This window comes from Cuculus canorus, chromosome 16, assembly GCF_017976375.1.
Source record: "Cuculus canorus isolate bCucCan1 chromosome 16, bCucCan1.pri, whole genome shotgun sequence".
NCBI lineage: Eukaryota > Metazoa > Chordata > Aves > Cuculiformes > Cuculidae > Cuculus > Cuculus canorus.
Window position 1 is genome coordinate 16,487,625 of NC_071416.1, and position 12,694 is coordinate 16,500,318.

The window sequence follows — 12,694 nt, forward strand, 5'->3', positions numbered from 1 at the left end:
GAAAGTACTTCAGAAAAAAACTTCAGTTAAAAAAAAAAAAAAAGAGGAAAAAAAAAGAAGTTACTGATCTTAATATTTAAATACTCAAAATACCCAAAATGAAAGATTAAAAAAAAAATAACAGGTTTGAAAAGCTAAAGATAACAGAACAGTCTTATTTATGGAGAAGCATTGCTAACTCCTACTGTTCAAGCAGTATCTGCTCGATTCTTCTGGCCACTGAGCAAAAGAAAAAAGAAGTTTGTCTGTAGAGCAACAAGGGTATTTAAGAAAATCACAGGTTTTGTTGTTCTTTACCTTTGGCTCCTGAGCTTTCTGGGCACATTTTAATTCTTTTTTTACCAAATGTATGCAGGCTTTTCCCTTGATGAAAGGAAGGTGATGGTCATACATGCAGGTGGCTGCAGCAGCTCAGGCACGCATACCATGACACTCGGATTGCTGATAGTCCTAACGAAGATCCCATGGCAAAAGGCTATTTTACCCCTTCTGTTCCAATGCAGAAGAAAACTGTGGAATCACAGGCTGAACGCTGCAAGGTTAGGGTGAAGAAAAGCAGAATTCTCCAGGGCCTCCCTCTCTATCTCATGATGATGAAAGATTTCTTTAAATCAGAGAAAATCACACGGCCTCCTCTGCAGTTCGTAAAATGGCCTGGATTTCTGCTTGCCTTTTCATCATTAAGAATTGTGATCCTCAGCTGGAGAGCAGAGGGAAATGTAGGAACATCAGTTGGGCTTAATTTTCTTTTTACATAATTCAACTCACTGGTGTTTCAGCTTTGTTTGCTCTTCCTTTCATCGGGAGCCAGGATGGTGCCTGGAAGATGGAGCTGCACGTGCACGACTGGCGGTTCCTCATTATCGGTACCCAACAGGGTGATTTATGGGAGACGAGGACTAAGATCCTGGCTCTGTGTCCTTGCTGTGGGAGATGTTCTCCTGCTGACATCCAATGGTGAAAGGTTCTAGCGTTGTCATGGGAACAGCTGTCATCTTCAGTGAACAGCCTCTCCTCAATGTGATGTTTCCTTGCTTGTTTACTGTACAAAGCCATTTTTCAGGAATATTTCGCCTTGGATTTCCACTGGTCTTACCTTTCCTGAAACCCAGGCTGTGGAAATTATGGAGATTATGAAGATGGACAGAGATAAAGCCTCTAGAGGGAAACAGACAGGACCCAGTATGTGTCTACACCATGAATTAATCTTCATTTGCAATGAAAGTGAGCTGACAGCTTCATTATCTTCTGCTGCAAAGGCTCACTCTTGCATGCACTCACTCTCTCTCTTGCACACACAGACGTATCTCTCCTTCATTCCATCTCCCCTTCATTCTTGCATTGCTTTGCATCTCTCCTTCATTGTCCCAGAAATGTACCAACAGGATTTGTTCGTACAGTCACCCGTGGTGTGGAGGTGGAGGCAGCACACTGCACAGCTCTTTTTAGGGTGTGCTGATGCAGCGAGACATTTGCAATGTTTTGTTTCATCAAGCGACATAGCCTGTGTAGAAACATAGCTGCTATGAGGGTCCCTCGGGGGCTAATTCCTGCATCCTACGGTGACAGAAGAAAAAGACTGGAAGTCCTATTATGCCACCAGCAGCGGCTCTTGTTAGGACCTCATGTTATCAGCTCTGAAGGACGAGCAAAGAAAACCCTGACCAGGCCAGGAGACAACTATTTTGTGCTGCCTGATTTAGCATTGCAGTTGTCTCACGAGCAGGAATCTGCAACTGCTATCAATAAATCATTTTGGTCAATTCAAAATAAGTTCTTTTTCTCCAATACTTTCCACAAAACACTAACTTAAAAACATTGAGGGGGTTGAATGAAATATTTTGTTTGACTCTGATTGTTTCAATCTTGAAATAAAATTCCAAAATCAAAACACTTCACTTAGGAGGTATAAAAACATAACCACTTCTAAACCTCTCTTTCTTTTGCCTCCACCTATGAGGATTAAGCATCAAATGCAGCATGAATTCACAAGCAGTTTCAGTCAACCAAAAACATATTTTAGCAAACTTACTGTGAGTCTCAAAAAAAATGTAATTAAGCCCAGGTTCTATAGTGATCTGGCCCAGAATACTGTTTCTGAGCAGCAGCTCTCCACAGCTACCTTTGCTCAGTTAAGAGACCGATTCTGCAAAGTTCAATACACCAACTTTAGATCAAAACTGGCCAGTTTCATATAGCTCCTGCCAGAACAGGGCAAAATATTACCAAGAGAACATCACCCAAGGCTCACTCGTCCTCAAGACACTGAAGCAGGAGGGGAGTCTACTTTCAACAAGAGCTGGAGTCAGGGAGGGTGCTTTTTACACCATTTACTCATGGCAGGTGCCGGTCACCGTTTCCTGAAAGGTTCACCACAAAACATATTAATGTCAGGACTAAATATCTGACAGGAAGTCTTAGAATAACTTAATGCAAGTCCTACACCCAAATATAGTACAGCTAATGCCTCAGTACTCTGTAAATCAAAGGGATTGCAATTAAGATAGTTTAAGGTGCCATGTTGTTTTCTTGATTAGAATAAAAGCTTTTCCCACTTGACACTATCATTCATAACTTCACGATACAGTCTTTTCCTCTCTGCCTGACTCTGATGTTGTAGGAGAGGGGCACTGGGGCGAATGCAACTTTTGGAAGACTAAGGTTTTTTAGCATTATTAAGCAAAAATTGCAACCTTTATAGGTTCAGTGCTCAATTCTGAAAGCATCTGATAAGAGCAGAGTTTCATGTTGTCCCTTTGGGTAGATTTTGAGAATGAAAAATGTTTCCAACAGCTCCTGAAATGACCAGCTGCATCTTTATGGTCCTGTGGCCCAATATGGGGCTTCTGCAAGACAAAGGAAAACTTCCAACAACTAAATGCTACTACGATTACATATCTCCAGCAAGAAAATCAAAGTGGCTTAGTAGACATTCCTTATTACAAAAACCAAAATGATGTGATCTGGTTATTCATTCCCAAGCCAGCCCTCAGAGGATCACATCCCTCTACTCACAAACCAGCGAGCACTGAGCAGGACACCAGTTAGTTACAGATTATGTCAGACAGTGAAGCACAAATTTTATGGTTCTTTTTCTTAAAATCTTGCTAATCTGGGCTGAGATCACCCCACTGTGAGTCATTAATCCACAGTGGAAGCTTGCAACATACAATAAAAAGTACAGCCTTGCTCTCAAATCCATACTGTACTGGCCAAGAGGCCGCAGGTGCTTTCAGACCTCTCACTTCTGTACTACACACGCACGTATCCTCAGTGCCCTTTAATATCAAAGACACTCAACACAGTCACCAGATGAGTTTCATGATCCAAATCTAGATCAAAGTCAGCCTTGAGCATTAAGACTGTCTTCTGGAGTCACCACCAGCTACTCACCCAGGTTTTGACAGATTTAATTACCGAGATACTCAGCACTGCAGCGCCCTGCCACAACGCATAAGTGCCTTCCGCAATTTTGTTTAAGTAGATTCAGAAGTATGTGTATATGAAAAGAAATACCAGATCCATTTCTGCATAGTGGTAGGTCACAGTGCTGGACCTGTAAATCCTGAGTAGTTCTGGAGCTGGACAGCAGCAACTCGCCTCCTGGAGCAGAGGACCCAGCCGCAAGATTGGCTGGAACATATCAGGCAGGTTCACGTGCTAAAGAGAAGGCACTACACAGATTAATCAAATAGATACATACTGGGAGAATGTTTCCAGCCTCCTTTATTTTCATTTATAGAAAAGTATGAATATAAATCAGTGGAATATAAAGAAAATATTTCAAATAATTTCCAGTTGAATACACAAGGCTATAGCTAGCCCGCCTGGGATGACTTCCTATTTTGAGCCACAGGACTGCACTGCATTTTGGGGCACCTCAGAGATGCTCCTTAATACCTGAAATCCCAGGGCCCATTTATGCCTGGTACCTGGTATCCTGGTAATTCTCACAGATTAGAACAGGCTCACTTCTAAGTTTGCCTATTATCCCAGCCATGCAAGATCAATCCTCTGTAAGACTGAGGATCTGTATGAAATTATAAGACCAGGAAGGGTGAAAGCAAAGGGAAAACATATATAAGCACAAGTAGGAAGGATGCACAAAGAAGTGCCATCACGGTGAATAGAAGGCACGTGAGTTTATTTTGCGTTGTTGATTCATTGAGACTTTAGAAAAATAAACCTGGGTTCCTATGGCCTTTCTGTCCAATTTCTGATTTGGTGAATTCTTGTTCCTCTCAAGAAAGGGGCAATTTGTGAAAAGTCATCAGGGTTAGACAGGCCTCTCTCAAGCAGAGGAGGCAAAGGAGATGTACAGGCAGGAAAAGACTGGCACTTCAACAGCCACTTTCATTTCTTTGGAAATCAAGGAGTACACAGGGACAAAGAGGATTCAGGATTCCCCAGTGCAGACAGCCACTGCTTGAAAGTAAGCAGCACATCTGGCAAGGAGAAGTCATTGTTTTGGTTGTGGTTACCACTGCTGCCACATGTTCGTGCCAGACAAGCCACCACTGCACTCGCTTGCTGGGACCATCAGGAGAAGCTAGATGAACAAGAAGCTGTGAACAGAAGGACAGGAACAAGTGTCCAGCTGGCGAATTCTCTTCCAGGTTCCCTTGCATCGAGGGTTCCCTACTGCCTGCCAGTGCAACAGTTGATTCCTGAAACACAATCATAAAAGGGAGAAAGTTAATGTGCTGCACCTCTGCCGCACGGAATTCACTTTTATGACAAAGGCTTAAATCACCAGTAAATGCTAATTATTTTGCTAATATTGATTTTCATTCCATGGACCCAATTCTGCCTTTTTACCACTGTAAAGAAGTGGCAACCACAGTGACTCCCACAGGATTACCACAGAGTGAAGTAAAGCCATAACCAGTCTCATAGGAACATTGGACTAGAAGAACCCCGAGCAGCACATACTGCAGACGATAAATCCAAAACATTCCCTCAAGGTACGCAGCATTGCATGCAACAACTCACAAAACACACCAACATCTTCATAATTCCTGTACTGAAACACTTAACAGGTTGCAAAGTGGGCAAAATACCCTCTTTCTCCATTTTTCTTCATAACATCATGCTCCCTCTCAGAGGCAGAGATCAGTTGCCACCCATAGCCATTGAGATGCTGAATAAGTACCTCTCACACAATATCCAGCACACATCTGCGTGAGCAGGAGCAGGGACAGGAGCACCTCTGGATAACCACATTAGTGAAACACTTGCCTAAGCTTTCTGCCTTGCTAAGAGCTACCCACTAACACACAGATCCTGGGTGGCAGCTGGCTGGAGGCACCAGATGACACACGTTGGAAGAAGTTTACTCAAAGGCCTCTTCAGTAGAGGACAAAAAAAACAACCAACCAACACCTTTTCTCCCAGACAGTCCTCAATACTGAACAGAGAAATAGCTTGTTCAAATAACCAAGCAGATCTGCAGGCCATCTCTCCCAATCAGTGGCTGCACAAGCAATGCTGGCCTAATAGCCACAGAAACTGAAAATTTGCTATAGCACTGTGCCCCTTGCCAAATTTTAGCATTTAGTGGTGTAAGGGAATTCTTCACCATCCCAGTTCCAGCCTTTGGAGAAGCAGAAAAACCACAATTGGATCAACTTGTGCCCTATGCAGAGAGCTGCCCACAGAACAGCCCAACAGACCCACAACTTCTGCTTGTTTTACAGTTCTGTGGAAACTAAAATCACTGTTCTACCTCCACAAATATAACCCTGCCCTTGGTTTAATGAGATGTGATGTTCCAGAACAGGGTTTTGTGCATCACACATGGTTGGTAAAGGCTCACTGTATTTTTCTTTTGGCTTGGGCCATTTCAAAATACCAGAAACCGCACAGGGAGGATGAAGATCCCAGATAAAGCAGCCTGTGCACAGAGCAGTCCCATACCCTTCTCAGCTCTGGGCTGCAGCTTTACCTTTAAAAGGCTTTACAACTTAAACACATAAACTAAACTTGCTTACTGTGATCTTGCTAGTGGGAAAGAGAAATAACGACTTTGCTACAAATCCAGTCCATCCAGCCTCTCTCCCTCCACCCCACAAACGTGGGCATAAACTGCTGCAGTCTGGTCATTTACGTGGTACAACTGCCACACCTTGCTCGCCGTGAAGCAGAGCAGCTGATCCTCCCAGACGCAGGCTGAGTAACAATTTCACAGATGTCAGCTCTGTGCTTTACTTGTAGATCTTTCAGAAGACAATTCAAACATCAATTTCCTGTCACAATGCTTTGCCTTGTGTATCTTATAATCTTCTTGAAGAAAGAACCCAGTGAGGATTCTCTTAGCCATCCTCACCTGATTGCTGCAGATCTGGTCATAAATCAAGGATTTTGGGAAAATTCTTGAGCTGCATAATTGGTTAAAATGATCTAGTGTCTTCTACAGAGTGGGAGACAGGTAGAAGGCACAGATAACAAGCATCTCTCTGACTTGAAGCATTTATAAGCCAGACTCCACTTAGACACAAGGAGATAATTAGGGAATACTCATCAAAACATACCAGCATTGCTGAGTTTATTTTAAACTCTGTCAGATGTTTTCCTTCCTGAGAGTCACTCTTGGAACAATATCTCAGGGAGCTAAATGCTGGCATAAGCTGCCAAACCGACAGTGTGAGAAGCAAAGAGCAGGCACGGCGTGGGTGGGACAGCAACAGCTGTGCATGCATCCCCGCAGAGCCTCAGCCGGTGTGCCATGGCACAGGTCAGTCGGCATAACCTCCGCTCTCAGGTTACCACACACTGTCCATGTCTCCTGGCAGATTTACACCGGCAAAAATTAAAAATTAGGGCAAGCAAAAAAGAGTATACAGCCAGACACCTGTGAGCAGATATAAGCAAAGCTAACACATGCTGCATTCTAGGCTCTGGCATCCCACCATCCTCTTTCTCAGGGAAGCAGCTGCTTTCCCATCTTCTTCCACCTTTCTTTACAAGTATCACATTTAAGCTCTGCTCAACCATCTGCAAGAAACTCATGGTATGGAAGAAAGACCAGTTAATACTTGCAGGGCGCCCCAGAGAGCTGTGTGCAGCGCGTTATGAAACTGGGACAAGCAGATCAAGGGAGAAGAATGAAAAACTCAACATGAAAACAAAAGCTAAAATTCTTACCTTTTGCTTCCACTGCCATCCCCGTAACAGTGTTGACTTCTGGAGTCTAAAGCTGGGTACTGACACTCCACGCAGACAGTGTGGCCCTCCCTGAGATACTGCATCCAGCGAGTGTACGAGTGGTGGCTCTGCAAGCACCCTGGTGTGATGGCCACCAGCTGGAATTCAACACAGTACCTGCAACCAAAATAATCAAGTATATCATCTCAATAATAAGATTAGAGCCCAGGGAGATAACCCTTCCAATTAGGACTGTGTCCCTGCTAGCGATGACCTCAGCTTGTAAAGAAGAGGACTGAGAAGGCTGATGCCAAGCTCCTCCGTGTTTGAGGCACCAGCCCAGAGGCAGAGCAGCACACACAGAGACGGTTGTGTCTCAGAAGCTGAAATGCAACAGAGTTTGCTGCACATCCCTGGCTGCACCTGTGGTGTGCAACAGTGCTGCAGGGGAAAACAGGCAGTGCTAGAGCTAAGGGGGGCTGAAATGGGAGAGGGATGTGCTTCCCATGCAACAAGATAGCAAACTCTGCCCCCTGAGAATTTAACCCACTTATCTAAAAAAAGTACAAAGTGCACCAGATTCCACACTGAGAAGTGCTGAAGCGAATGGTCTTTGGCTTTTTGGTCACACAGCATTAAACAGCAGCGACATCATGAGCAAACAGCTGGATTTCAGTCTTTTACTGGCCTGACATCAAGACAGACCCACAACCTTCATATGCACTGCACCTGGTGCTGTTGCTGAGAGGAAAGCAGCACCCTGCTCCGGTGAAGGGCCACCCTTCTGCTGGGAAACGCTCATTCTGATGAGCAAAAAGCTGAGCCCAAAACTGCAACCAGAGAGACATTGAAGGTAGAGTATGACTGAGGCCCTCATGCTGAGCCTCCAACTTACCCTGCTCTTTCATCGCCATCAGCTGCAGCTCTTTTTTTCCTTGCTTTTCCAAACCCTCCTGTTGTTATTAGTGCTGGCACTGTGCATACCAAAGAGAAAGAGCAGACAGCGTAAGTGGCAATATGGCACTAAGTCTGTTTACATCTGCAAAACAGTAAAGATGGGCTTCTCATGTCATACGGTTCAGTGGGAGAGGAAAAAAAGTCTGACTTTGTATTTTCATGTTCTGCGTGACCATCAACCACTTCACTGAAAAGAGAATCCACCTTGTTGCCAGGCTTCTGCCTGAGCAGAGTAAGTGTAACGTAACAGGTACACCCAAAAGACAGAGAGGGGAAGCAATATTCACTTAATACCAACTCTCACCAGGTTTGAAGAAGTCAGTTGTAGCCGACATCCAGACTGGACAGATTTTAATCCAAAAATAACAGCCAAAAATGATAAACAGTTCTTCTAAAAAAAATCAGTAAAGGTATGAAAAGCTGATTTGAACAAACTGAAAGGCTTTTTCTCCAGAAACTGTTTGGAGGCCTCTCCTGCCTGCACTCTGTCTCGCTGCAGAGAAGTCACACCTTGCCTTTGATGGGCATTGCTTTTTCATGACTTTCTGCAGATGACTTATAAAATAAATTTAAAATAAATATAAAAGAAAAAATAAGTGCTCAACACCCACATATAGAAGTTTTAAACCGGCATAAATCTACCGGCTCAATCAAAATTGCCAGAGATTTATGCCTGTTTAAGTGAGATCCCAACAGGCCTGTAATATTTCACTTTTGAAACAGCAGATCACAGCAAACAGCAGGCAATACTTTCCAGTACTGGGAAGGATATCTCTAAGCCCTCGTGTGAAGGTCTCAGTTCTCAATTACACCAGACAGACCCAAAGCAAACACTCTGGTGTCTGAAAACTACTGTTTTTAAATGCAGTAAAGAAAGAACAGCTCTGCTGACCCAAACAAGAGTCCTCCCCGTGATTAGCCAGACACTTAAATCTTCAAGGACTTACGCAGGGACTGTTTGCACTCTGTTCCTTGCTGAGTCCAGTACTCCATGCAGCCAGCCCTCTCCTCCAGAGGAGGACATGCCTCTCCCCCGTTCCTGGGCTCCTGGATGATGCGCCTCTTCCGAACACGATACGTTGTCTTGCAAGGCTCTGCACAGCCACTCCAGACACTCCACTGAGATACCACACAAGGGATAGCTGGAAGAACAGAAACAAAGAGGCATGTGGAAAGTTACAGAAATGATGTTAGTGACATGCCTTCTCCAGTAAAACACTATTTGAGACAGCTGAGTACACCTTCCTTATCTCAAACGTGTCCCACAGCTGTGTTTGGCACTCCCCAGCAGCTCTGCTCCCAGGGAATTACCTGGCCAGAAGCTCCAGACAGGATAGTGCATACGGGTCTAGTCACCTCCCTCTACCTACACCACCACAAGACTCCCCTGCAAACTAGGAACTGCACCGGATGAACTCAGAAAAGTGTTAGAAGCAGACAAGGTCAAACTGAGTGGTAAGAGAAGGATGGAAAAATCCAACCCATGTGCTCAGGCACAAGGAATTCCTCAGTTCACAGTTCAGCTCCACTAGTAATCTGCTGCTCGATTTAAAGATGCAGGTGAGCCCATTCAAATCCATTAAGAGCCACCATGCTCAGCACCTTATGGTAACAGATATTTATGCTCCGATTTACAAAGGCATTCAAAAGCCTGAGTCCCACTGATTTCACTGGGAGGCAACCTGCTAAATGCTTTTGTGAATCCCAGCCTTTCCGAGCAGCTCAAGCTTCACACCTCAATTTATTCCCCAACGGAATACAGATAACCCCTAATTACTGCATTAACATCATTTGAAACTGCCCTTGTCTTCAGAAATGTTAGGAATATCTTTCAAACGCTATTGCTTTTCTTCTTTGTCTAAAGACACCACAAACAGCTTTTTAAACCTATTTAAAGATTAAGAACTAAATCAATTACCTAAGTAATTGAGATATTTCATATATACAGCAAAGAACCACAAAAAAGACAGTATACTGGACTGCAGGCTACCCAACACTATAATCCTTTTGTGTATCTCGTTTAAACTCTTGGAACTGGAAGCTTCTGCTCTTTTCAGTTTCATTTAGCATCAGATATTAATGCCTTTGCTTTAATATTCAGCTTTACAAGTCAGTTTGACAAAGCAGCGCTTTAGCGCTGGGAGAAAGAAAACTACTAAGGCAATACAAGCTAAAGCAGAACTGGGTTCCTTACATTGCAAGAAATAATGCAGAAACATCCCATCGGGCACAAACCCAGCTGTCTCGCCAGACGTGGGCCAGCAGGATGCTGTTGTTCCTCCTGGAGCCATGGGATGACCCCAGGCTGGGAGCTGCCAGCAAGGGCTACAGCCTGGCAGCGGTGCCCGGCACAGGAGAGCAGAGCCTTCCCCCTGCCCACCCCTCACTGCGCCTAACAAGGGCCTTCAAGCACGTTTTTCTTATTACTTTCCTGTAATATGAAGAAGACACACGAAGGGTTCCTGTCTATCCCAGTTATCCATCCCAGTTATCCGGTGTGAGCGCCTAGAGCAACAGGATTTGGACACAGAAGGAGCACCCGAGAGCTTGGCTGTGTTCAAACACCAGTGGCACTGGGGTCTCCAGCACCAACACGCCCTTCCCCTGGAAGCCCCGGCACCAGGACAGCGAGGGGCATCCTCCGTGCAGATGTGGGGGTAGGCAGGTTTGCGGGATCCCCTCAAAAGCACTTTCATGCTCCCTACGCTCTGTGGCACTCAGGGGCTGCCGGTCTCCAGACCCACCAGTCTGTTTTCATTCACAGACGTAGCTTGTTTAAATCACTTCAGAATGAACTAATTTCTCACTCATTTTCTAGTTCTCAGTTGAAAGGAAAAAGGCAATTAAATCACGGGGATGTCTGACCATCGGCCTAAAGCAAAACTCTGCTAACCATACACAGGTTAAAAGAAAAAGGCATTCGGTGAGCAGAGAAGAGTCCATGAGGATGCTGTTCATGGGAAGGGAATATGAGATTACATCAGTCACTAAAATAACTTCTCTTTAATTCACACCGGTCCTCGAGCAGAAGATGTTTATGGAGTGAGCGCTGCTGTGCCCCTGGCAAGGCCGCACCGCCCAGGGACCCGGCACTGTGGCTGAGGCTCCCACCGGATCAAGCGCTGGAGCTGCAGCTGTCGATGCCTTTTGCAAGGATGTGTGCATTAACATGAGCAGCAGACCTGATCCCGTCCACAGTTATTCAGTCCCCAGGAGGCAAAAGGATGGGGGAATTCTGACTGGGTCAGGACATCTCGTTACACGTTTCTGTCCCATACAAGCACGCGGCGTCCCAACGTGCCCTGCGGCCACCTGCCCCCGCCATCCTCAGCACCTCCAAGAACCACATCAGGGGATTCTGACCGAGTCAGGGAATGTCCTGTTCCACACGTCTGTCCTGTACAAGCACACAGCATCCTGCCCCAGGGGACCTCTGCGTCTCCGAGAAGCATATTGGGGCATTCCGAGTCAGGGAATATCCTGTTCCATCTCATTTCCATCTCATACAAACATACAGCATCCCAACCTGCCCATGGGGACCTCAGCATCATCGAGGAGATCAGAGATCAGGGGAGTCTGACTGCGTCAGGAAACGTCCCATTCCGTGTTCCTGTCCTCTATAGGCACACAGCATCCTCACCTGCTCCAGGGACCTCCGCATCTTTGAGGACCAGCGCAGGGGATCCTGTCCGAGTCCAGGAATGCCCCGTTCCGCATTTCCATCTCACGCAAACACGCGGCATCCCGACGCACCCCGCCCGCCGCGGGCCCACCGGTGCGGACCGCCTCAGGGCAGTCTGACCGAGTGAGGGAACGGCCCGTCCCGCGGTTCTGTCGGCTCCGAGCACGCAGCACATCCCCCCCCGCCCCGGGGCCCGTCCAGGAGCCCCCCCGCAGGCACCCCCCCACACACCGGCCTGCCCGCAGCGCCCCGGGCGGGGCCGTCTCACCTGGGCAGGTGTCGGCGTAGTCGTGGCAGCAGTCGAGGGCGCGGGCGCACGCCTGGTCGCAGTAGCAGAGCCCGTGGGAGCCGTCGGGCCGCCAGCCCGTGGAGCGGCAGCCGGGGCCGCGCCCGGGGCAGCACAGCCCGCGGGGGGCGCAGCCGCCGGCGGCGGCGGGGGGCAGCCACAGCAAGAACGGCAGCGACAGCAGCGCCGCCCGGGCTGCCATGGCACGGCCCGGCCCGCCTTAGGGGAGGGACGGGGCCGCCTCCCCCGCCGTGCCCGTCCCGCGGCTCCGGGACCCCCCGGCGGCGCATCGCGTGGTTCCCGCGCGGGAACCCTCGGCCTGAGGGTGCGGAGCTGTTGGAGCGGGGCCAGAGGGGCCTACGGGGGTGATGAGAGGGGCCGGAGCGGCTCCCGTATCGCCACAGGCTGAGGGAGTTGGGGTTGTTCAGCCCCGAGAGGAGAAGGGCCCGAGGAGACCTTAGAGCGACATTCCAGTGCCTGAAAGCTGGAGAGGGGCTGTTCACAGAGGCGTGCGGGGATGGGGGTGAACTGGAGAGGGGCGGATTTAGACTACACATAAGGAGGAATTTCTTCACCATGAGAGTGGTGAGGCACTGGCACAGGTTTCCCAGGGAAGCTGTGGCTGC

The 12,694-nt window shown here is 47.3% G+C and overlaps 1 protein-coding gene across 1 annotated transcript; it reads right to left on the reverse strand.

The window, feature by feature from the left end:
• Positions 1-3,716: 3,716 nt before the first annotated feature.
• On the reverse strand, positions 3,717-12,306 carry LOC104057408 (somatomedin-B and thrombospondin type-1 domain-containing protein-like). Its single transcript, XM_054081457.1, has 5 exons — positions 12,051-12,306; positions 9,048-9,242; positions 8,039-8,117; positions 7,144-7,320; positions 3,717-4,667 (listed from the first exon to the last, which is right to left on the reverse strand). Exons 1-5 carry the CDS (start codon positions 12,268-12,270, stop codon positions 4,550-4,552), a joined length of 789 nt encoding a protein of 262 aa, XP_053937432.1. The 5' UTR covers positions 12,271-12,306; the 3' UTR covers positions 3,717-4,549.
• Between the last annotated feature and the right edge of the window lie 388 nt (positions 12,307-12,694).

Bases quoted from the DNA above. Each gene is read 5' to 3' on its own strand.
- LOC104057408 (XM_054081457.1), bottom strand. From the start codon at position 12,270: ATGGCAGCCCGGGCGGCGCTGCTGTCGCTGCCGTTCTTGCTGTGGCTG. The intron at 9,243-12,050 runs GTGAGACGGCCC...CTGTTCTTCCAG, and splicing joins CTACGCCGACACCTGCCCAG to CTATCCCTTGTGTGGTATCT. The intron at 8,118-9,047 runs GTAAGTCCTTGA...TGGTATGCACAG, and splicing joins AGAGTGCAAACAGTCCCTGC to TGCCAGCACTAATAACAACA.